The sequence below is a fragment of the Metarhizium acridum genome (assembly GCF_019434415.1).
Source record: "Metarhizium acridum strain ARSEF 324 chromosome Unknown scaffold_1, whole genome shotgun sequence".
Lineage (NCBI taxonomy): Eukaryota > Fungi > Ascomycota > Sordariomycetes > Hypocreales > Clavicipitaceae > Metarhizium > Metarhizium acridum.
Genome location: NW_027094015.1, coordinates 1197481 through 1221284, shown reverse-complemented (window position 1 = coordinate 1221284; position 23804 = coordinate 1197481). Strand labels below are relative to the sequence as shown.

General features: G+C 52.0%; 12 protein-coding genes across 13 annotated transcripts; 8 read left to right on the top strand and 4 right to left on the bottom strand.

The window, feature by feature from the left end:
* Window positions 1-52: 52 nt before the first annotated feature.
* J3458_000320 (uncharacterized protein) lies at window positions 53-490 on the top strand (the record flags this gene model as incomplete). Its single annotated transcript, XM_066116064.1, has 1 exon — window positions 53-490. The coding sequence occupies one exon, from the start codon at window positions 53-55 to the stop codon at window positions 488-490; it is 438 nt and encodes a 145-aa protein (XP_065977945.1).
* A 534-nt stretch (window positions 491-1024) lies between these two features.
* On the top strand, window positions 1025-2647 carry J3458_000319 (uncharacterized protein; the record flags this gene model as incomplete). The annotated part of the gene is made up of 1 exon (XM_007811511.2): window positions 1025-2647. The coding sequence occupies one exon, from the start codon at window positions 1025-1027 to the stop codon at window positions 2645-2647; it is 1623 nt and encodes a 540-aa protein (XP_007809702.2).
* Window positions 2648-3208: 561 nt separating this feature from the next.
* Window positions 3209-4836, bottom strand: SRP40 (jun-like transcription factor). Its single transcript, XM_007811510.2, has one exon. It carries the CDS (start codon window positions 4566-4568, stop codon window positions 3447-3449), a length of 1122 nt encoding a protein of 373 aa, XP_007809701.2. The 5' UTR covers window positions 4569-4836; the 3' UTR covers window positions 3209-3446.
* Window positions 4837-5503: 667 nt separating this feature from the next.
* J3458_000317 (uncharacterized protein) lies at window positions 5504-6195 on the top strand (the record flags this gene model as incomplete). The annotated part of the gene is made up of 2 exons (XM_066116063.1): window positions 5504-6023; window positions 6080-6195. 2 exons carry the CDS (start codon window positions 5504-5506, stop codon window positions 6193-6195), a joined length of 636 nt encoding a protein of 211 aa, XP_065977944.1.
* Window positions 6196-6347: 152 nt separating this feature from the next.
* On the top strand, window positions 6348-7100 carry J3458_000316 (uncharacterized protein; the record flags this gene model as incomplete). Its single annotated transcript, XM_007811509.2, has 1 exon — window positions 6348-7100. One exon carries the CDS (start codon window positions 6348-6350, stop codon window positions 7098-7100), a length of 753 nt encoding a protein of 250 aa, XP_007809700.2.
* A 163-nt stretch (window positions 7101-7263) lies between these two features.
* Window positions 7264-8643, bottom strand: J3458_000315 (uncharacterized protein). Its single transcript, XM_066116062.1, has one exon. It carries the CDS (start codon window positions 8528-8530, stop codon window positions 7304-7306), a length of 1227 nt encoding a protein of 408 aa, XP_065977943.1. The 5' UTR covers window positions 8531-8643; the 3' UTR covers window positions 7264-7303.
* Window positions 8644-8749: 106 nt separating this feature from the next.
* On the bottom strand, window positions 8750-14711 carry J3458_000313 (uncharacterized protein). Its single transcript, XM_007811506.2, has 3 exons — window positions 14284-14711; window positions 11948-14194; window positions 8750-11892 (listed from the first exon to the last, which is right to left on the bottom strand). The coding sequence occupies exons 2-3, from the start codon at window positions 13392-13394 to the stop codon at window positions 10418-10420; spliced, it is 2922 nt and encodes a 973-aa protein (XP_007809697.2). The 5' UTR covers window positions 13395-14194; window positions 14284-14711; the 3' UTR covers window positions 8750-10417.
* Window positions 8752-10175, top strand: J3458_000314 (uncharacterized protein; the record flags this gene model as incomplete). Its single annotated transcript, XM_007811507.2, has 2 exons — window positions 8752-9235; window positions 9352-10175. Exons 1-2 carry the CDS (start codon window positions 8965-8967, stop codon window positions 10173-10175), a joined length of 1095 nt encoding a protein of 364 aa, XP_007809698.2. The 5' UTR covers window positions 8752-8964.
* A 2450-nt stretch (window positions 14712-17161) lies between the features above and the next one.
* Window positions 17162-19586, top strand: REI1 (pre-60S factor rei1). Of its 2 annotated transcripts, XM_007811505.2 has the most exons (3): window positions 17162-17497; window positions 17583-19462; window positions 19529-19586. In XM_007811505.2, the coding sequence occupies exons 1-2, from the start codon at window positions 17370-17372 to the stop codon at window positions 19117-19119; spliced, it is 1665 nt and encodes a 554-aa protein (XP_007809696.2). In that variant the 5' UTR covers window positions 17162-17369; the 3' UTR covers window positions 19120-19462; window positions 19529-19586. The 2 variants fall into 2 exon arrangements, with proteins under 2 accessions (XP_007809696.2, XP_065977942.1); XM_066116061.1 differs by lacking the exon at window positions 19529-19586 and having other exon boundaries at window positions 17218-19151.
* Window positions 19574-19915, bottom strand: J3458_000311 (uncharacterized protein; the record flags this gene model as incomplete). The annotated part of the gene is made up of 1 exon (XM_066116060.1): window positions 19574-19915. One exon carries the CDS (start codon window positions 19913-19915, stop codon window positions 19574-19576), a length of 342 nt encoding a protein of 113 aa, XP_065977941.1.
* On the top strand, window positions 19613-21860 carry J3458_000310 (uncharacterized protein). The gene is made up of 2 exons (XM_007811504.2): window positions 19613-19670; window positions 19729-21860. Exon 2 carries the CDS (start codon window positions 20672-20674, stop codon window positions 21656-21658), a length of 987 nt encoding a protein of 328 aa, XP_007809695.1. The 5' UTR covers window positions 19613-19670; window positions 19729-20671; the 3' UTR covers window positions 21659-21860.
* Window positions 21861-22248: 388 nt separating this feature from the next.
* On the top strand, window positions 22249-23341 carry J3458_000309 (uncharacterized protein; the record flags this gene model as incomplete). Its single annotated transcript, XM_007811503.1, has 4 exons — window positions 22249-22283; window positions 22373-22425; window positions 22478-22646; window positions 22708-23341. The coding sequence occupies 4 exons, from the start codon at window positions 22249-22251 to the stop codon at window positions 23339-23341; spliced, it is 891 nt and encodes a 296-aa protein (XP_007809694.1).
* Between the last annotated feature and the right edge of the window lie 463 nt (window positions 23342-23804).

The window sequence follows — 23804 nt, the reverse complement described above, 5'->3', positions numbered from 1 at the left end:
ATTCACCGCGTGTGCGGGGATGGTTGAGCAGGCTTGAGAATAAGAAGCGACCATGAAGCACCGAGCCCAGAATACGGGAGGATCCAGAGGCAGTACAACAGGCGATGCAGGTGACGGAAGTGGGAAAAACAGCCAATTTCTGCACCGAGGCAAGGCGCAACAAGGAGGCTTGTGTGGGATGGCTGACGACTTGGATGGCAGCGTAAAGAGGCTGAGAGTCGAGACGATGCAGCCCGGAGCTTTGAGCTGCGCATGGCGCACATGGGTGGCCAAGGTGGTGGATCTTATTGAAAGGATTATGACGGAAGCTTCGACACGCAAAAATATAAATGACGGCCTTGGAATCCTGACAGACGACTGGTGTGCCACTGATGACTCTCGTTCGTCAAAACGCGCAGCCAATGAACACTGCAGGCTTAAGCCTTCAATGTTGTTGTGGATGGATGACAGGCGACATGTGGACGTGCGTGGGGCGGGACAGGCGGGTTAAGTGGCGCGGGCCGGGGCACGGCAAAGACGGGAGGGAGCATGCCATCTGGCTGGCTCAGCCACGAACTAAGGCACCAGTTGGTTGCCAGTCGCCAGTTGAGCAGTTGGCAGACATCGAAAGTAGCTCGTCCACTTAGTTGCTGACGGGCAGTCTCCAGGCCTGGGCCTGGGCTCTTTTCCAGCCTCACCTCCACAGACTTGCAGACCATGCCGGGATGCTGGTGACGGATGTGCCGTCACCCCAAGTCTCCCGTTCGCCTCCTTTTTTGTTGTCTTCCTCTCTTCCTCCCTCCTATTTATTCCAGAGACGCTCCCCTTGTGTGGTCATGTCTGGTCGTGGCAGCAGCAACTGATGCAGACGGCCAGAGCGAGCGCCAGTCGACGTCCTCAAACCACATCCCCTCGGCTCGAGAGCTGCCATGTTGACGCCGCTGGCATCTCTTTACGAATCTCACAGTCCCTGACCACAGCCTGGCCGCATCAATTGGCAATCGCCCTTCTCCTGAGAACATATCCACCATAATCGCCGCTCATCATGTCTCAGCCCGGAGACGCAGACTGGAAGTGGTTTCCCAATGTCAAGACGGGATGGTCCCTCGACGTCGTGAACCTCCTGGTCGTCATTGGCGAGTCCTCCATCGCTGAACACTCCCAGGCTATTACGGCCTCTCTCCCCGGCATGCTGCCTCGCATTCTACCTGCGCCTCAAGCTCTCCTCAAGCCGTCACGCCCAACGAGAATGCCCGAGACCCATGCGCGCATGACGGGCGTGTACAGCGGCACCACATTGGAGTCGGTTGGTTTTTTTGCCAACATCATTACCCCCCTGGACCAGCTACATGCCTTCAGCTTCAAGGTATTAGACATTAAGCATGCCGTCTGTCCCGTGGACCGAGTGCCAAGGGTGGCTGTTGGGGGAGTGCCTGCTGCTTTGGCCGCCATGAGAAGGATGCTGCGACGACTCAAGGGAGCAAAGGGCCCTGAAGACGGCATGGAAGAGAAGCCCGCCGAACAAGGGCTATCATTATCGCACCGGGAGCAGGATGAAGAAGCCGCCCCGGCAGCACAGCAGGACAAATCTTCCCGCAACGAGGCAACCTCCACCGGACTTCCTCGTCGCCACTTCACAGTCCAGTTCACCGACGAAACCCTCGCCAACATGGGAAACCCGGACTGTCCATCGGGACACTCCCTCCCGCGACGACGATCTACCGCCCGCAGACGCGCACAGGATCTCCTCACCTCTCCTACCGTAGCAGTAGGCGGCAACCGTCCCGCCGTGCCGGCCAAGCTCTTCTCACCCATCCACATCCTCTCCATCTTCTCTTGCGCGCTCAGCATCGGCCTCGTCGTCATGGCCGCCGTCTACCAGGACGGCACGGCCATCCTCGCCATAACCCTCATATCGCTGGCCTCCACCGTCGTCGGCTACGCCTCGTTCTGGCGCCCCATTCTCATGAAGCGCAAGCATACCAATGAAGTGCCCCGCGGCGACGTCCTTATCCGCACCCGCGAGGGCGCCTTCGTCCTCGTCCGCTGCTCCGAGGAGGTGGCGCGGGAGCTGTACTCGGGCACCGAGGAGTGCGAGTACTACGTCGGGGGCAACACCTACCGCGCCCTCATGGCCCTCGGCACCATGCTCCTCATGGTCAGCGTTGTGCTGCTGGGCAACTGCACGTGGGAGCTCAAGGTCTTCATCGGCGCGAGCTACATCGTCCTCAATGGCCTCTACTGGGGCCTGGGCATGATTCCGCGCTCCTACTTTTGGGACCTGTCGCGCTACGAGTGGCAAGACGTCACTCCTCCCGACGCCGCCAGGGCGCACCTCGTCACAAACGAACTAGACCAGCGCGAGGGACACCCCTCCTTCACAAGGACACTGTGGTACGCCATCAGGGAAACCGAGTTGACGGGCTGGGTCGAACGGAGCGGCGCCGCTCCCAGCACCGACCAGTGGAAGAAGTGGCTCCGCGAAGCAGAGCAGGCCGCTGTCGAAGGAAACAGAAAATGGCCTGCAGTGGCTAGGAAGGACATCATTCTAAAGGAGAATCTGAAGGCCGGAAGAGAGTTTGATCAGGCGGCGCAGCATGCGCCTGCTACCGAGGTCAGACCGCCTCCTGACTCTGGGAATCGATGGACAAAGGATGGGACATTTTAGAGCATGATTTTTGTATTTTATTTGGGGAGGGGGGATTGGCATAGCGTGTTTGCGCACATTACTTTGAGATATCCTGGCATTAATTCTATAGAACAAGTTAAATGAGATACGAATACATGTTGACACGTACCAACAACCTCACGCACTCCTTTTGTTTTCTTTGTTAATAAGACATTTCACATCTAAACAGCGTAACGCCTTTCCATTCGCCGTGTAGGATTGACACACCGCCCAAACTTCCTCTCCATGTGCTGGACGAACCATCCCTCTTGGCAATCTTGTTCAAAACCGACCTCTCGCCAAGTTCATTCTCATTATCCTATTCAGCGCTGTTGAGTGGCACAGGAAGGACCTCATAGTATATGCATGCATCGTCGCTCTTCTGGTTGACGAAACATCGTTGCTCGCAGAAAACATACGGTGGCAAAGACGGTAGGAAGACGACTTTCGATTGACAATTGCGCAGACACTGCAAGGCCCAATTCAGAGCCGCCGGCTTCCCGTCTTTTTGTCCGCGCCACGAAATGAACGTGAAGCTTTTGCAAGGGCAAATCTTCTTTTATTTGCTATGTAAATCAGCGAGCAAGTCTCATTTATACTGTATTTTCTGTCCCTTCCAACTATACGCTATGCTGCACCAAGCGTAAAACTCAGAGTTAAAGAGTAGCAAAAAAAGTCTCAAACGCCACCTCTCCATGTCCTCAACCAGCAAAGACGCCATATGTGTGCATGTTCCAACGCCTTGGGTCTGAGATGAGACCCCAATCTTCTATGTATAGCTTTTGCACATGTTCCTTGGCTAATCGTCAAAGTAAACGCCTTTCTTCTGCGTAATATCAATCATGCCACCGCGGAAGCTGCCCTTCTTCTTCTTATTCTTTTCCTTAGTGAAGCCTTTGCCTTTGGTAACAATTAAATCTTCGTGGGCGCGCTGTGAGTAGTCCATCGAAACGTACTCATTAGAAGCAAAGCGGGGATCCACTTTGATGTTCTTCGGAATACGTGAGAACGGCTCTTTTTGCTTCTTGCGGCCATTGGTAACCGGATTGGGAGGCAGAGGGGGATCTTCCACCTTGGGATTGGGCACAGGTGACTGGTTGTCCAGTGTTACAGAGGTGTCAGATGAGTCCTTAGATGCTGCACCTTTGGTCTTTTTGGATTTGGCCTTTGCTGAGTCTGAGTCGGAGTCTGAGTCTGAGTCGGAATCAGAAGAAGCGTCGTCAGAGGAAGAGTCAGACTCGGGAAGGGCGACTTTGGCAGCCGCTGCAACCTCAATTTCGACATCAATCTCGTTATCACTGGCGGACTCAGCCGAACTATCGTTGTCAGAAGACGAGTCATCCGACGAAACTTGGTCGACATCCATCTTGCCGTCATCGCTAGAGTCGCTATCCGAGTCAGATTTCGAAGCCACTTTCCTGGCTGTTTTTCGCTTCTTCGCCTGGGGCTCATCATCAGAGTCTGAGCTGGAGTCAGAGTCAGAGTCGCTAGAGTCAGAAGACTCAGAGGAGCTAGACTCGACTGGCGCTTTGCGCTTCAAGATTTTAGTCTCGCTCGTATTTTTTTTGATAGCAGGAGCGACTGTCTTTTCATCTTCGCTTTCGCTCGAGCTTCTTGATCCATCGCTAGACTCCTCACTAGATGCGTCGCTAGACTCGTCGTCAGAGTCTTCTTCGGATTCGACCTTGCTATTTTGACCGCTTTCCCAGATCTTGAAGATCGAAACCAGGGAGGTATCACCATACATCGAAGTTTCACACGACCATCCATTTTTCACAACTTCCTTCTGGAAAGCGCTGTGCGCCTTTGCGAAGGAATGTTGGTCCAGGAAGCTTCCGACTAGGTTCAAGAGCGCGGCGGGAGGTGCAGAAGCGGCCTGTTCCCTAACGGAAGCGACCGCCTTGGAACTCTTCTTGGCCATTTTGTCGGATTTTGTCGGTGTTTCGGTGGTGGTACTGACTTTTGCTGTCGCCTTTGTGGTGTTGCTAGGTATTGTTGGAGAAGAGCCAGGAAGGCGGGCCACTAGACCGTGACATGAGCTTTCAAGAATAGCACAGACTTGAAAGGGAAGGGAGAAGAAAAAAAGAGGCCACAATGCAGTTTATGTAATCCAAAATTCTATTTAGTGCTCAATGCCGACGCCAAAAGTAGGAAGGATCAAGTCTGTTCACCGACGAACCGGCTCACAACCATTACCATAAAGCAGAAAGAACGAGTCGTTCGAAAAATTTCTGTGGGAACCAGCCTCTTTTTTGGCAGGGATCCTACAGGTGGGGTTGGTGGGTAGTTACCTACCTAGGTACCTTGTTGTGTGTGGGTAGGCATCGTTTGAGTCCCTTCTCGTCCTTATCGCTTGTCAAGGACAAACTATGCGCCGACTTCCGTTCAAGTAGTCCGTACCTACCTTCAGGTTTCCCGGTACTCCATAATGATGCAAGAATAACCCAGCCTGGCCGCAGCCCAGGGAAGGACCACCCAGTGCTTGGGCTGCAAGTCAACAATAGCAACATCATAGCTCCATCTGGGAAGCTCCAAACGGCTCTGCACTTTTCCATCTCGCGCTCATCTGTCAGGTCATCATCGAATTCGCACCAGCAACCCAATGCCAAGGCATATTTAACCCCGCCGCCAAGTCTCTCTAGCTCAAATCCGGCCTTCTGGCCCTTTTTTTGGTCCCACGCCACTGAAATTGCCGCTCCCAGCTAAGCGCTTTCCATGTGTTGCTCCGTGAGCCAAACAATCAACGTCAATCTCCCATCCACCCCTGCCGATATAGCAGCGGCCCAACTCGCCTACTTCCCTTATTTCTAGACGAGGTCGTCGGGTTCCGGGATCTGCGGTGTCTGCCCTTCAGCCATGAACGCGACGAAGCGCAAGTTTAAGGATTTGCTTCAAGGTCTAAGCAGCCCTGGCCCAACTTCTTCCGACAAAGAAGCCGACAAGATGAGCAGTAGCCCTCGATATGGCACCGATACGGCAAGCAATGATACGATTCTTCAGAAACGAAGGCGATTGGGATTTCCCGAATCCATGACTCCTACGCTATATAGCCCATCGCACACCACCACATTTTCCAATGTGGTGCTCAGGAAATCTAGTTCGCAACCAAATAGCAAGGCAACGAGCCACACTCCAGCAAAATACTGCCCCGGGGACAGAGACGAGTTGCTCAAACGGTTGGCAACATTCCAGGAAATCACGGATTGGACACCAAAGCCTGACAAGGTCAACGAAATAGAATGGGCGAAACGAGGATGGATATGTCAGGGGAAGGAGAAGGTTCGGTGTGTATTATGCCACAAAGAGCTTATGGTGAAGCTGAATCGGAAGGAAGAGGAGGGTAAAGAGTTGCCGGTATTGGTATCTTCTGAGATCGGTAGGCAACTGACTCATCCAGTGACCCATTCTGAGACCGCTGCTGACCAGGTACAGCGGAGGCATTGGTGGATAAATACTCCGACCTTATTGTGTCATCGCATCTGCAAGACTGCTTATGGCGGAAGCGTGGTTGTGAGGGTGAGGCGGACGCGCTGATCAAATTCGTCTGAAGGAGTCCGGGCTGATCTTGAAACCATAGACTCTTTAATTCGCCTCTCATTTTCCAATGCGTCGACAACAATAGCCCAGCTACGGCAACGGTATGATGAACTGTGTGCCAGGTCTCCTTTTCTTCCATACGAATTCAACCTACGCCTTCCAGATGAAGTTGATATCGACAATTGTCCTCTCTCAACTTCCGCCCGACTTCTTTTCCGAGCCCCCACCGGTTGTTGACAAGTCTGGAGCAGTATCCACGGACAAGCCGCCCAACAGAGCTGCGCTGGGGCTGGCATTGATGGGATGGCAGGGTCTTACAAATTCGCGGATAGGGCCGGTGCCCAACTCAGCATCGTGCCACACCTGCTTGCGAAGGTTAGGACTGTGGATGTTTAAGAGCAAAGAAGTCGATGATTTGGGCCAAGTTGTAGTACCGGCGCCAATGGATCATTTGGATCCGCTTCGAGAACACCGTTTCTTTTGTCCTTGGAAGAATCCGCAAGTTCAAAGTCGAGGAGGTGTTTCTAACGGGAAGGACAGTCTGGCGGGCTGGAGGACCTTGGTCCAGACTATAAAGAATGAATCAGACTTGCGCAATCTTTACAGCGGGAAATCAAAAAGAGTAGGACAGTTGCTAGCGTCACCAAGCCCTATGAGGGACATGCCTGGCACGCCCGGGTCGCCCAGCCCCGCTCCTCCTGGGCCGAAGATGAGTATTGATGCGCCATCAACAGGGACACCCCAGACAAATGCAGGTGATGACGAGGAGAAGACCCGAGAAGCAAAGGACAAGGAGCGGTGGGCAAGGTTGAGAAAGGTGAAGAGCCTATTCGATACCAAAGGTTCAAGAAAGTTTCGACGGGGATTAGGTCGACCTGGCACCGGCCACTCCAACAAGTCCACGATGGGGGCATGATATAACATATTGAAGAAACAAAAATGGGCATAACTCACGACATTCACAATATTATTGCATGGAGTTTTGTATAAAACTTGGACTCAGAATCTGGCATTCAGAGATGTAGAAGAGAAGGGCAAGGCAGATAGATGGCAAGAGCCAATGCAATTTGAAATTTACACTCAGGCGACGGCTTGATGACATACAAACACAAACAGGATCTACGTCCTCCATTCAATGTCGTCGAATGATACAACAGGCCCAGTATAGGCCACAGTATCGGCCTTTTTCGTCACAGTTTCCTGTAACGTGAAGCCGGCCATTTCCAAAATTGCAGTTCTCACACCACCGAGTCCTCCCCCATTCTTCAACCTGCCGGGGCTTTCCATGCCCGCAGCGGTAATATATATCCTTGATGCTGCACCCTCTTCATCTTTCCACTTGCCGCCAAACTCTTTATGGAGGCGATCAACTTCCTGCTGTACCACGTCCGCAAGCAGACTACATGTCTCAACCCATGCGTTCCTTGCCTTGTCCGCCTTTGTCAAAACAACAACTGTGCGCGTGTTTGCCTCGGCCAGGGTCCTCAACATCCACCTGTCCTCGGGTAACAACCTCTTCTCAGAGGACAGCAAAACAACGGCCCCGCGCAACATCCTCCTCGCCTGGAGATACTTCATGATGGCATCGCCCCAACTAGCCTGGCTTTTGAAGCCGTATCCAGGCGTATCGACGACTACTAAACTATGTCTGGGAGGCGGCATGCCCTTGGGCACCAGGTCTCTTGGGATTTTAGGCAGCGGTCCCACGCCGTAGGCGTTCATTAACGTCGTTCTGCCCGGTTTTTGGCTCACCCGCGCGGCTTTGGACTGGCCGACGAGGGCGTTGAGAAAGGTGGATTTTCCGACATTGGATGAACCCAGGACGACGATTTCGGGTGTGACGTTGTTCGCGGAGTGGTGGCGAAGGGCTTCGGCGGAGTAGAGGAATTTGCACGGGGAGGAGAAGAACTTCTCTGCGGCGGAGAGCTGCTGGGTGTAGGATTTGCCTGTACGGGTTGTTATGTGGTTGGGAGAGGTTGCGGCTGGGTTGTGGCGGATGGACTTGGATGTCAGGAGGACCTGTTTGTATGGGCCTGATGTGCTGGTATCCTGTGTTGCGGATTCTCGGGCATGTTGTTGTATTACTGACGGTTTACGTGGGCTGACCGATGCTCGTGGTTGTGATGGGACGGGAAGAGGAAGAGGGTCATGGTTTGGGCGCGTGTTCCGGTCTCTGTCCAAATTTGAATCCTTGTCCGGGAATGTCTGAATTGGGCGTGAGGGTGATGGCCGACCCGGCCGCCGTCTTATATACTGATATGGTGAAGCTGAAAAGGGAGCCTTGCGAGTGTATTCGTGTTGGCACAGCCGTAGCTCCCCTGGTATGACTCGTCTCAACAGCAGCATGTCCAAGTTGGGTTCAAAACAGGGCGATGATGGATGAAGTGTTTCATCGCTGTAAGAGGCTCACAAGAGGTGATGCCATGAAGGGATCTATTTGATAAGGGGACGAGGTTTCGATGCTGCTCCACGTTGGCTGCCGCACGCCGAGCAATCAGGTAAAAGGTCAAGGCAAGGTGTAGATTGAAGCCCCCACAATCACTCTCAAAACTCCACATCCGACAACTCAATCGAGTCAAATCTCAGAAACCAGTTCATTTGGCCAACTTTGCATCCAAACAGTGACAAAGTATCTTTTCAGTTCAAAGTTGCAATCAGTTGGACGGTATTGAAAGACGGAGAAAGGCGACTTCATCCTCCCCCCCCCAAAAAGTTACAGGACCAAAGACCAGGACCAAAGACCAACAACTGGATAACTCACCTCACGCCAACACAAAACCATGACAGTCTCACTCGCCGAGCTAGATGCTCACGAGCAACCAAGCGATGAAATGCGCGCGGAATGGAAACACTTCTCCCGCTTAGACCCGTCTGCTGTGGTGCAGGACCCCAGAATCGACGACCCTCGACTTCCACTATCTGAGAATGGATTCCAGGCCACGGGCAAGATTGACAAGACTCACGTCGCCGATGCTTTTGCAGCGCTGGGAGACCATCTCAGACCGTCTGCACAAGAGGATATCCCCATCATCTCCCACTCATTACTACCAGGTAAAAAAACATGTGCTCCCCAGCCGAGCGTGCCACCCCCCTCATCAACAACATCTCATGGCAGCCTCGGCTCGCTTCCTTTCTCACGACGCAAAGACGAAGGGCTAACCAACCAGGCCTGCTGATTATACCGAATCTCGTGCCGCCAGCGGTCCAAAAGGTCCTCCTAGCCAAAATGCTCCATAGGGATCTCTCCGACCCCAAACACCAAACCAACCTGCACCTCCATTACACTCTCCCCTACGCGTCCGCAACATGCTACCCCCCAGAGTCGGGCTCGCCTCTCCCTCCCCGGGCCCAATCCTTCTTCGCCCTCTCCCCCGAGTCCCCCGCGACATTCATCCCCAAGGACCCGGCGGTCCACAGGCCCCTGACCGCAGGCCAAGTCCTCAACCGCCGCCTGCACTGGGTCACGCTCGGCGGCCAGTACGACTGGACGAACCGCGTGTACCCGGACTCGGAGCCGCCCCGTTTCCCCTCAGATCTCGCGCAGTTCCTGGAGAAGCTGTTCCCGGATACCCTTGCCCAGGCGGCCATTGTGAACTTCTACAGCCCAAAGGACACCATGATGATGCACAGGGACGTGAGCGAGGAGGTGGACAAGGGACTGGTGAGCTTGAGTTTCGGGTGTGACTGCTTGTTCATGATTGCTCCAAATACTCGTGCCGGCCACGACGACGACAAGGTGGGCGAGGAGGAGAAGACTGCTGAAAATAGGCGAGGCGAGAAGAAATATCTATTGCTGCGGCTGCGCTCCGGTGACGCCATCTACATGACCAAGGAGTCAAGATATGCCTGGCACGGTGTGCCCAGGATTATCAGCGGTACTTGTCCGGATTACTTGGAGGATTGGCCAGCGGAAAATGGGGAATACGCAGAGTGGGAGGGTTGGATGAGGAATAAGCGGATTAATTTAAACGTCAGGCAGATGAGGGATTAGACTGCCAACAAGCACTCGTGTGTCGAAACATACACCACGGCACGACAATTGTCGGCTGCCTATGTATCTAGAATCTAGGTATACAATCCGCGGGCTCCGTAAAAGAATACGCAAGTCAAAAAAATAAAAATAAAAAAATAAAAAAGAAGTCAAGTAAAAATATACAAAGCCGCTGTGCCTTTTTTCCATGTGAAGTATCAATGTAGACCGCTGGTGCTCGCGCCAAATATCACAACCGTCCCTTATGCAAACCCAAAGCCTTGTGCATTCTCCAGCGCCATGCCCAACCGCTCCCGTAATACTTCCTTGTCATTGTATTCCGGCAACAGTAGTGTTCCATAACACGTATAAGCCGTGGGCAAGTGACCACCACTGCCCTCCTCTTCACCATTTTTTTGTACTGTAAATTGCACGTTTCGCATGCCGCCCACCGGCAAACGGTCCGATGCCGTGACAAACTCGAGAAGTTTGCGCTTCATTCTGTCGTCATATCTCTTCACAATAGACCAAAAGTCCTTGACGGTGTGATGCGAGGAATCCCAGCCGACGTAACGAGCATATCGTCGAAGCTCCGAAATATCAATCTCCTGCACGCCCTCGACGATGGACTGCAAGAGTGAAGGCGTCAATAGTGTGAGAGACTTGGCATCCAAACACGCCCGGAAACCGCGCTCAAATGCTCGAAACTGGGGCCGGATGGACACGTCAGTCAGGTATCGAACGTAATCGCTCACGTACTCGTCGCGGTTCTCACTTGTGACAAGTGGCGCCTCGTCCTCAAGTGCAGCAGGGCTGTTTCTTGTTGGAGGCGTTGGAATACCCTGCGGCCAAGAAGACTTGTCCTTGGTCATGGGAAGAGTGACGTCAGCGCCAAAAGCCCCGACCGAGAATTCGTATGTCCTTGCAAAAACATCCTCTACCAAACCATCTTTCTCATCCCACTCTTGCAAAGCGGTCAGTCCACTTGCTAAATCTGGCCAGCCATCCGCAATATGGTAAAGTTCTTCCACAGGTTGACCCAAAAGCTTCCTGTACAGGGCTTTAGGGAAAGTTATCGGAAGTGTCAGCCCATTGTACACGGCTAGGGACACCAACAAGCCGATCATCTCAAACTTCCATGTTTCAACAAGAGATCCTGGCACAAACCATGCCATTCTCGTCCTGTCATCAACCGTGAACGCCCCATAATTCGGGTCGAGGCATTCTGCCATTGCCATCCGAAAGAATTCTTGTTGAACTCCGCCAGAGTCAAACCCTTCTTCACCGCCAGCACCTTCTCCCAAGTGAATTTTCAAGGGCCTCAACAATTCTCGTTCTTGCCGTCTCCATAGCTGATCAAAAGCATCTCTGAGCACGTGATCTCTGCTGATAGCAAGGATCAAATATCTTGAGGATGCAGTCTTAAGCAAGTCCTGCAGAACGTGCTTATGGTGAGTGTTGGTAACTAGACTTCCCGGGTCAACAATGGCAGTCATTCTGGTCTTCAGAGAGCTAGACTCTTCAAAATTTTTGCTCATCCGCGAGAAATTGATTGATCGGAAAAAGGAAATTAGTGCCTCGGGACTGAAGAGGTACGGGTGGTCTAAGAGATGATGCCTATGCCTAGTAGAGGCAAAACCAACCCATACGACAGGAATGTCCATAGCATCCAATCGCTCTGAAAAATAATCAACGCGAAATTGAATGTCTCCTAGGAGAAGCATATTCCTGTTTTCGTCTACAAGAGACATCAGAAGATGTTTTCCCGTTGCGTTGGGCAATGAGTAACTTACACAATGTGGTAATTAGAGACAAAGCCCCATGAAAGGGACCATCGGTTGAGTACTCTGGGCGTCCGTTCCACTCTTGAAGGAGCACTGCTCTCGCCCAGTCCAACAGAAGCGTAGGAACTCGGGTTTCGTGTAACAGACGTTCCGCTTGAGTGAATTCTAGGATACGAATAGGTCCGCTTCCTAGGAGATCTAACTGGTTCAATAAGAGACCTAACACATCAAAACTTGCCTCGTCCCCTTCACCGTCCCACTCCGCTATTTCTGCAAAGCAATTCCGAGCAGTGATGGCGCAAAAAAGCCTTCTGGCTAATCGCAGAGCAAGCTCATTGGAAAACACGTCATCGTATTCGAGGCATACGGACGAAGGCTGCCTAGCCGCTGCGCCTTGTCCGCCTAGGACGAAGCCATTGGAACGAATCCGTGACATTTCGTATAGTGTCTTAGAGTCCTCTGCGCAGGGGGCTACTGCTACCAAAGCGTGAAGACAAATTGACATAATACAGCCAGCTTCAAAACTAGTCAAGGCCGGATTTTGACGCTCTCCAAAGAGCCTTTTCGATGACAGCCTCGCTGAATTTAGACCCTCGGGTGGTGCAAACAAGCTCTTGGCTGCGAGCCACAGACTATGAAGCACAAGGCTAGGTGCCGCCCGTGTCATCCGCAGCATGCAGTACCAAAGGGTTTGAGAGTCATACAGTTTTCCGTCTTTTGTGAAAGACTTCACCAGGAGGTGGGGGTCGCTCAACACATTGAAGATAGTCTGTTCGTTGAACGCTCGCCATTTGCCAGAAAGAACGCCAGCAGATTTCACTTGATGGTTAGGTCTCCGTCTCGCCAGCCGGTTTGATAAATTTTGAGGTTTCGGGTGGCTTTCCATCAAGGTTAGCGGCCCAAAAAAATGTCTTTCATTGGTGTGATCTTCCTGGAATATGTCGCAGATAAAATCGATCAACTCGACATTCAGTTGGCTCAGAGCCTGTGGCAACGGGTAGTTTTTCCGGGATTCTTCCGTTTCTACAGAGGCATCATCATGATCCTCCGGGGCTTGCTTACGCCTCTGTGCCCTCACAACGGCAAAGGTAGTCTTGGCAGAGGAATCCTCCTCGGAGTCCCCATGGTCAGATAAGGCTGGATCAACTTCGTCAACGGGGGGCGGAGATAGGCAGGGGACATTTTCGAAGAACGCGGGCTTCAGTGGGATTTCTGGTACAGTTCGCCCGACGACACCCGGTGTCAGTTTAGGACCCCGCGGTCTCTTATCCCCATGGAAGCTGCTTGACTTCGCGGTTGGTTTAGGTCCATCTGCTGGGGTTGGTGGAGGAAGTGGCTCTAGAGATGTCTTTTTCTGTGACTTTGACGTGGTTGCCGTCTTAATGGAACCCTTTGAGTTTCGTTTCCGCCTAGAAGAATCTCGTGGGAACCATCGACTCATCGGTACGCCCTGCATGTTCAGGCAGAGCCTGATGGCTCTGTTCCAATTCTGGAGTTATCAGGGGATGTGAAGATGACTTGGATGAAGAATGTCTGATGAGTGACGGAGGCGGCACAGACGTGGGATCTGTTCTTTCTTGTGAAGTTTCCTTCGACTGCTGCTGTTTGAAAGTCGCATCGGGGTCACTAACATCAGAAATTTGTTCAGATATTGCTCGCAAACCCTGTGGAGTGAGCCACTCCAGCATTTTAAAAGCTACCGTCCCAAATGTTGTAGCTGCAAATGACCTGTAGTCTCTGCTTACAGGCTTCTCTGCTATATTGATTTTGCTCCTGCCAACGGTATATCGACCCTGGTCGCGACCAATGTGTTTGGAGGGTCCCTCCTCTCCGCCAGGTGGCTGGGCTTCTGGTTTGACTGGATCACTTCCAGGGCTCTCAATGATGGAGACCTGACATCGTCTGCCAGACGACAAGTGTTTTGGCTTGGCTTCGGCATCAACGGAGGCCTTGCGAGGTCCTGGAGCCCCAGGAGCCCTGGGAGACGGAAGATCGGAGAGAGTTTGAGATCGCGGTCGTTGTGTTGAGAAAATAAGATTATTCACGGCCGGCGGGGGACCGTTTGATCGACGCAAGTACGGGCAAATACCTCTGTCCGGGTTATCCTGGCTCGCAAGGTAGACAGCCAGCGTCCTTGCGCTGGTAGGGCTGTATCGTCGAATGGGCGCCTTTCCTACGAGACGCTTCCGGCATGTGAAGCAGGTTGCGGTGTTGCATTGGGGAGAACCGCATCCGACGCGGAGTTGCGCAATGTACCTGTTTGGGAGACAGGAAATTAGTATCCAGCAGGTCAGATTCACGACCAGGCAGTGGCAAAGCAATTAGGGGTAGATGGGAACGCATACCTTTCGACGAGTAGTTGGAAATCATGCCGCCTACTAGCCCGATAAATAGCCCAGACTCGTCTTGGGTTTTCAACATCTTGGAGATAGTCTTGGAGTTCCGGCGGCGCATCGTCAGGCAAGCGAGAAAAAGGCGCTTCTTGCCAAAGACCAGCCTCCAGGTCTAGAATATCCGGTATGCAGTTGTTGTCGGAGGTATGGCCATCTGAGTTACCACCATGACCGGCATCGCTATGCCGCAAGGCGCTCATGATGAACGATGTGAAGGGCTCAGTCGATGCATCGGCCAAGGTTTGTCGTCCCGGGACGTCGCGTATGTAAATACCAACAAATATAAGCTTCCCTGGGGTAATAGTCTTAGATGGGCTGGATGAGGTTGATGATTAGTATGGGTGTTTGCTGAGGCAGAGATGATGGAAGTTGGTGGTGGCGGAATTTGGGGCGATATTGACTGGAGCTAGTTGCACGAAACCTGGGCGTCGCCCACGCTCAACGGATCGATACCAGTAGACACGTCTGATACCACGCTGCATCAGAAGTAAGCCAAGTACTCCGCACTAATAGAATACCTAGGTACTTTATGCAAGCACCGCTTATAGCGGGGCAAGCCAGCTTTCCGGCCGGGGCAGCCACTAACACCATTGACCCTACCCAGTACGTACGTGCAGTGGTACACGCAGTATCCAGTTTTATCCCTGCTATCCATACATGTGCTCAGATATGCAATCCCTTTGAATGTGCGAAGGTGCAGCTTTTATAGCGGACCCACCTTTTCTGTGATAAACCGTACCTTTCTTGCAACAAGATTAGCTACTAAACCTTTCACGTTAAAATTATTATACTAATAACTTTAGCTTTTATAATAAAGCTAAAAAGTATGTTATGAGTATTTTAAGTGTAGTCTTTGCTGCTTTTAGGGGATGGGCGCTTGGGGTAAGCAGGATGTGAAAATTCCGGAAATAGGGACCAGGGGATCGTTGCATCGACATGGACGTGTAGCTGCAAGTTGCCCCGAACTCGAATCCTCACCATTTTGTATGCGTCCTGTGCCGGCTCCGAGATACTGCACATGAGGCAAGAACACTGGAAAAAACTGCAGACCCAAAATTCCTTTGTACTTTGTGTTCCGTAACTAACACCCATGGAGACGGAAAATGGTCTTCGCCTGGTCACACAATCTTGAATTCCTGAGGCACGCCGTCTCCGTACGCTTGACATGTTCTTGGAGTAACACGACATGGCATTTTCGCCCCTTACTAATTGTAAACCGGCAGATCAAGACACGGCCAACCTGGACGAGCTAGACGAGGGCAGGGAATGGCTCATGATCCTGTCTCGGAGTGCTTGGCCACTCCAGGAGATGGCCATGGCTTCAACTTGGTAGACATTCCTATCCTCAGTCCTGCGGTAGTTACTAGAAAAAACGCCGGCGATTACAAGTATGATATTCCATTATTACACATAATGACTTACCAGCAGCCAGGCATCTCTGTGCTCCGGCTGCCGTGCCAATCAGTCCATCAACTAGCACCTACAAAGTTCAAGATGTTTGATCACGATGGACCCCGGTGGACTGTTTCTCTGTTATCTCAGGCCAGCCGGGATAGTATCTGTCGTCCTCAATAGTTCTTTGAGCGGTTCCATTGCCATTGCCAGGCGTAAACTTGGATTACACCATGGTCTCACAAAATCTCAAGTGCCACCGTGCTGCGGGGGAGAATAATGAGAATCCGATTGGACTAGGTTTCCATTGTGACCAGGCACCTCGTGAGAGTCGGTGTATCTGTAAGTCTCAGCTTGGTGGCGATAATCGGGAGACGTTCTTGGACACCTGCAACATGATGTGCCTGACTTGCGCTCACAGCCTTGAGAAGGCAACCTTGTGAAAGCAATAGACTTGGAAAAGCAGCCAAGTAAGGACAAAGCACTTTCTCTATGGTATCTTGACTATAACGGCCACGTTACAAAACAGACGCTTCTAGACTAGGCGTCGAATCCAAGATTTAATACAAAATGCCTTCCATACAACTATATCGAATGTCTCACGAGCTAAAGCGGCAGTCGCATAATTTCCTGCTAGGTTAACTCTGATACCTAATACTGGGTAACGTTCAGGGACAGCGGTTAGGAGAAATGTGCCGTTTTTTTTTTTTTTTGCTGAGAGGGTTTTGAGCTTTGGCAATAAAGCTGGCGTTGACGATAATTCCGATGAATCTTCGGGAATATCTACAACGTCTATGCAGCTGGTGGCCAGCAAGTTAAGGATGCACTCTCAACTTCAACCAACATGATAAGTAACATGATAAGTCGTAGGCGTAGATTGCTCTATGAAGACTACTAAAGCAAGTGTGTTTATCAGATCAGGCAATTAATGGTGGAACGGGCACCCATTGACTCATTGAACAGGACCGTAGGGCGCACGGGGGTGTAGTTATGAATCATGATGTTGCGAAGCTATTTCGATGCGCGGACCGCAAGTGTCCAGCAAAGCCCTTTGATCGTATGATGCGATTCCAAAGCTCTCGTCCAAGCTTTGCTCTCCTCGCCAAATCTACGCATTTGCATGCGGAGACAAGGCCGAGAACATTACTATGGCGAAGCAAACGGCGATGCCAACAGTGACACGGGAAGCCTCTCGCTTATCGCCTGTGGGACGACCTGGACTAAAAAGCGTCATCGACATGACCCTCATCACGAGTTTTGTCCACCGCCTTCAATTTTGGGCTAGACCTTCGCATGGACATGTCTGTGTGTGTGTGGAAGCAGAGCAGACGGAGTCACCAGAGCGGGCAGAGCTGGAGCCAAAACCTAGCGACAGCCCCGCAGGCTCTTTCCCTCTCTGCCCTTGGTCGCTCCTCCCACCATCGAAACCCCGCCAGCCAAGCAGGGCGCCACCAAAAATCTTCTTGCCACTAATTAATAATTCGTGCTCGTCCCGTACGGAGTAGCACAAGGTCCGTTTCCTACCCGTACATCTACGTCAGATCGACGTCGCGACCTATTGATATCTCATATCGCTCGTCTAGATCATCTTGCTGCGCTGTTCAATAAAGAATCGCATCTTCACAAATTTTGTTTTGCGCTTCATCATGGCGAGTGTCGCCGCCGCACCCGCAGGTACCGGCACCTCCGCCTCGCATCCTTACACGTGCAACACGTGCCAAGTTGCCTACCGCAACATCGACCTCCAAAAGGGTCATATGAAAAGCGACTGGCAGTGAGTTGTCTTGTTTTCCACGCCATGTTCATTCTCCTTGGACTTTGGTGATGTTTCTGAACCTTATGCTGACCCTCCGGCGTAGCCGATACAACTTGAAACGTCGCGTTGCCTCCCTGCCTCCCATCTCTTCCGAAGTCTTCACCGAAAAGGTCCTCCAGGCTCGTGCTACATCTAGTGCAGAAGCTGAGAAGGCCTACTTCGAGGCAAAATGCGAACCTTGCAACAAGACTTACTACAGCGAAAACGCCTATCAAAATCACTTGCTCAGCCAAAAGCACAAAACCAACGAGGCAGCTGCTGGTGGTCCACGACGCAGACAAGATGACGAGGCCACTTCTGTAATCAGCTCTACCTTTTCTCTGGGTGAACCTACCTCGGTACCCAAGGATGAGCTTGATACCGATGCCGAAGACGAGTTCAACCAGGTTATCGAAAGCCTGCAGAATGCCAAAGTTTCTGCCGAGCAACGTCCTTCGCCAGTTAGCAGGCCCTCCAACCCCAAGCCCACTGTTCCTGGCGCCAACAAAAATGGCGACGGTGAGGAAGACTCAGAGTCGACAACACCTTCACACTCCGTGGCCGAGCCTACTTGGACCTTGAACTCGTGCATCTTCTGCAACTTCGAGTCTCCTTCCCTGCCGCTAAGTGTTCAACATATGGAACGTTTCCACGGCATGTTCGTTCCCGAGCGGCCGTATTTGGTTGATTTGCAAGGTCTTATCAAGCAACTCCAGCGCAAGGTCAGTGAATATCACGAGTGCCTAGGCTGCGGTAAAGTCAAGTCGACAGTGTTTGGCGTACAAACGCACATGCGTGACAAGGGTCACTGCAAGATCCCCTTCAGCACCGAAGAGGAGCAACTTGCCATTGGCGACTTTTACGATTTCCGAAGCACGTATTCTGATGACGAAGAGGAGGGTGAAGATGACGGCTCAGACACCGAGGAAGAGAGGCGCGGCGGCGCCAAGCTTGGCTCAAGAAGAAAGGCCAGACTTGTTGGTGAGGATGGAGAAGAGCTCGACGGCGAGGAGGATGGAGAGGGGTGGGAAACAGATAGCTCTGCATCCTCGCTTGACTCGGCGGATCTCACTGCAGTCCCTGCCGAGGGTCACATTCATCAGTATGAACGTCTTAAAAAACATCCCCACCATTCAAGTCGAGATCCTCGGAATCACCACCAGGCAGACGGATGGCATTCGCGAGCACACAAGCATACCCATGCTGCATTCTATGACGACTACGAGCTGCATCTTCCTTCCGGCAAGTCTGTTGGCCACCGGTCACTGAATAAGTACTTCCGGCAGAATCTCAACAACTACCCCACGCCTGAAGAGCGAGCCGAGCGCCTTGCTATTGAGGGCCCCGAGTCTGGGGAGGAGAGCCATAAGAAGGATCGTAGCATCATCCTTCGCAACGGCCAGCGATACAAGAGGGATGTTGTGCCACGAGGAACGGTAGGCTTGGCCAACGTGTCGGACGAGAAGAGGCGGGCGGTGCGCAAGTCGGAACACCGTGGGCGAGACTTGGAGCAATTCACCACCAAGAGGACGGATTGGATGTATGGCAAGAGAAACAACAATCAGAAGCATTACTACTACCGCTTCGATGGCGGTGGTTAGTTGTGCAGCCGATATCAAAATAGACATGCCGATTTTGCAATGAAATGTTGGTTCCTTTACAGAGTAGTGTGGCTAGTTTTCGCCTTTTGTGTGACGTTGGGCTGAGACGTCTACTGGTTTCTGTCCCAACATCCTTGATGAGTGGTCTCTCTCAACAGCGACTCGACGAGAACAATACGGCTGCCAAGTACGACGCATGTTGGGTGCTCCGGCATGTATCTGCGGGGCTCTACAGTGCCTTGGCCTAAAATAGCAGTAGAGGATGCTATGATATGACTGGTGCATACAGGCTATATATGGCGTGGTTGGTGTTGGTTGCAAACATTGAGAATTTACCAGAATGGTGAGTGACCAACATTCCACCAACCTACTAGTACTCAAGCTGACCGCCACGGCCCAAAACATCAAGTTTGAATGAACCCACGTCACGTCACTAGAAAAGACATGGGCAACCTCATGAAGCGCTCACAATCCCAACAACCATTTTTGCGAGGTGATGTTTGGTCCCTGGAAATGTGACGGCAGCATCGCGGATATAATAAGAAACAAAGGTGGTTCCCCGGAACCGGGCAAGATCTGATGCGACATGGCTAAAATTGGCACTGACAGCAAAAACATTGAACGCCAGGGCCAAGGAAATCAAACTATCCAAGACTTGCCTGTGGGAACTCAACTCCTCTACGCTGTCGTTTGTCATTTCGGCAGCCACTCGGGCTGATGCCGCATCAAACCTGGTGCCCATCTGCCCATCCACAGACATCCACGACAGGGGCCAGCAAAGACGAAAACGACACATTGTGCATGAGTACGGAGTAGCTTTGAGCTTTTCTATTTGCGCAGCCTCGAAAACTGGGGCTGGGCTGAAAAATTGGAGGGTGGTATGCCGGGATTCTTGGTCAAAAATCAAGCTTGCTGACGGGACACCAAGCAGCCAGGGGGGACGAGCGGTGGCTGACCGGGGAAAACTTGGCGAGATTGAGCTCCTGCAGCCAACGGTGCTGTAAATATCGTACAGCAGACGTGTTTCATTTTGAGCAGTTTTCCAACTGCATAGTGATTGTATGGCGTCGGGAACAAAGCCCAGCACAGGGTGGCTGGTCCAGGAGAGAAGAAGAGGAGAAAGAAAGGGACGGGTGACGGGTCGAACCTCATCACTTTATGAGCCGAGTCGAGCAGCTTTGCCGTCAGCCTTATTAAACTTGGTCATGACACTCTGTGCGCCAAGCAAGGATCGACCCGTTGCCAAATGTCCTGAAAATTTCCCGCCGGTAGTCATTTGACGCTGATGCCGTCCGCCGCCGTTGTGTCTGTAGAACGGAGCTGTAGTACCACCCATCTGGTTCATATTGGCTGTACCACGTCGGGCTTGTTGGTCCAAGGGACGTCGTCGTCGTTGTTGTTCCTCGCTTCCTAGTTCCCTGGGGACTTCACCTCCTCTCCGTTTGCATCTGCAAACGCATCCTTCGGTGGTTCTGGGAAATTCTTTCCTTTGCCAAACTCGGGCCAAACATCCTATATTGGCAACAATCGAAGAAGCGACCAAACATACAAAATGGCGCCAAAACAGACGCGACTGTTGTCTTCCTCTCTTCTTCTCGTCCTTCTAGCCATCCTTGTCCCGGGGTCGCTCTCATTTAGCAGCAACTTCGCATTCTACGCAGTGGACGCGCAACCTTGTCTATACAGCGCCTCCGATGCATCCAAATGCACTGGTACTGACGCACAGGACCTAAACAGTTGTCTTTGCAATAATGGCGGCGGCTTCATCACCAAAGCGGCCCAATGTCTTGGTCAGAACGGTATACAATATTTGGGGAAGGTGTATGACACCATGGAGGATGCCTGTTCAACCTCTCAGACGCCAATATCGGTTAGCCGGAACACGTTTCTGGATACTGCTGGTAAAGCTGCCTCTTCTACATCTTCGTCTGCCAGCTCAACTGCGAGTTCAACCACAAGTTCAACCGCTACTTCAACTTCAGGTGCAACTTCGACTCTCACTACCACGACTGGAAATCCATCTCCTACTCAGTCAAATCCAAGCAAAGGAGCCGACGTTGACAACAAGTCATCCGGTCTTTCGCAAGGAGCCATGATTGGTATTGCTGTCGGCACATCCGTAGCAGGTGTACTCGCCGTAGGGGGAATGCTCCTGTACTTTCGACACTGGCAAAAGAAGAAGGCGGAAGATGAAACCAGTCCCATGATGGCCCAGAATGACTACTACAAGCGTGGCACGGCGACGACATTCCCTCCCACGGAGCCATCCCCATCCCTTGGGCTGTCCGGACCCGACGCCAAAGCTTCATGGGGGTCGAGCCCGTCGCCTGCTTATCCGTCACCCAATCTCAACAAGTCTCCCGCACAATATGCCGGTCCGTACGCGGCGCCTACCCCTCAAGACAGCCCAGCGATGCACGGAGCCGCAAGCCCTGCATTTGAGATGGATGCATCCGCCACGTCTACTCCTGCGCCCGGCGAGGGACCGGTGGAAATGGAAGGATCTGCGCCTTCTACACATCTCCAGGTTCGGCGTTGAGGAATTGTCGGTGTTGGAAATTTCGTGGTTGCAATTTTAGCACGGCGCATTTGGGCATATCTCATGGCCAGCGATCGATGTTTGATGGTGCATGGCACATGAAGTGCGGCCTCAGTGTAAGCGTTTGGCCAATGAGTAATTTTGTTCATTTCTCTCTGTCTCTCTCTATGTTGTGTTTAATTTGATCCTAGTCATAGAGTAATTGATGAATATTAATGCGTGTCGTGTATTCCAGACGTCGGTGCATGATGTTTACCCGGCCGGTGGGATGAACTGGCAGACGCCAAAAATGGGCGCATTGGGCAAGAGATGAGAGATTCCAGACAGCAAGACCAACCAGACTTGACTCGACTGTGCTCAGTAGCAACAAAGTAGTTAACACAAGTGAACCTCGGCAGGAACGATGGGGTAGTTGCTCCTTCAACAATAGTGATTCATCACTCACCCGCTCCAGTCAATCGTCTTCCATTTGTCCTCCATTCGTCTTGCAAAACAATTCAAGAAATTGTGCATGTTACTGCAATTGATTATTTCGCATCCAGCGTTTTCACCAAGGCATCGACGTAAATTTTAGCGTTGTGACGGACATTATGTCGCAAGGCAAGCAGACGGTCCTCATTACAGGGTATGTACGAACTCCCGGAGCAAACGAGGAATATTGCAAATGCATCTTTTGCCTACAGGACCAGAATAAAACTAACACGAGCCCTTCAGTTGCTCGCCAGGAGGCATCGGCCATGCGCTCGCCCTGGAGTTCCACAAACGAGGTGCGAGACAGCTGTGACGTCTCAACTGGCGGCGAAAACTTACACTCTCCAGGCTGCCACGTCATTGCCACGGCCAGAAAGCCTGAAGCCCTCGAAGCCCTCCGAGACCTAGGCATGAGCGCGGTCCGACTTGAAGTTACCGATGCCAAGAGCATCGCAGCATGCAAAGCCGAAGTTGACAAGATCACTGGTGGCAAGCTCGATATCCTCGTCAACAACGCGTACGCCTTTTCACCCGTGCCTCTCACCAAACGCCGCATCAGTCCTACTCACATGACATAGTGGCCGCACGCATACCATTCCAGCCTTGGACATTGACATGGATGATGTGCGGCAGTCGTACGAAGCCAACATTTTTGGCCCCATGGCCATGTGCCAGTCTTTTGCAAGCCTTCTCATCGCAGCGCGCGGGCTCATTCTGCAGATTTCATCCGTGTCTGCCATCATGCCTTACCTATTCGCCAGCGTCTACGCTTCCACAAAGGGCGCGTTGAACTCGTACTCTCGAGTCCTGCGGATGGAGCTCAAGCCATTTAACGTCCGTGTGATGGTTGCCATGACGGGCACCATTCGCTCCAACATCATGAATCATTTCGACCGTGTGCTGCCTGAAAACTCGCTGTACAGGCCTGTGGAGGATGTGTTTGTGCAGAGATTGCGGTTCAGCCAGACAAGAGGGACTATGGATACGCATGTTTATGCGAAAAAGATTGTCAGAGAGGCGCTCAAGGGCGAGGGGTGGTTTGGCGGCTTGTTTGGACGGACCCCGGATTGGTATTGGGCCGGAGGGTTTTCGTATGGTGCTTGGATATTGGATACGTTTTGCCCGTCATGGTTGGCTGAAGCAGCGGTTGCGTGGTTTTTCAATGTTGGGGTGTGGTCGAAGAGGCTTAACACTGCGAATAGGAAGGATTAGTATAGTTGCGAATGCCTCAGGATGTGCCGGGGTAAACAGGCGCTTATGGTTCTAATGGCGTCGATGCAAATAAATGAGTGATATGGAGGTTTGTTACAGTCTCGCTTCAGACTTTCTCAAGACTAGGAGTCGTATAATTCGGCCCGGCCAGTTTCGGCTGACGTGTATTTCGTAAGCAGTCACTCTTCTGTCGACGAGTTGATGGTATGCCCCAGGCATTCTAGCTAGCCTATCCAACCCAATGGACGTTACTCCGCATAGTCGAGCCGAATCATTAGCTCCCTTGTTGTCTAGGGCAGTATATTTCTAGATGGTAAAATTGTGACAGACATGCCTCGGAGCTCACAGTGTAAAATCTCTCAAAATACGTCTCCATGGTCAAAAATGGCTGACACCTAGTATCAACGTAAATTGTCGTAATATGGGATAGCTGTTCTATTAGTGGTCCCCGTGCCTCGTGGCA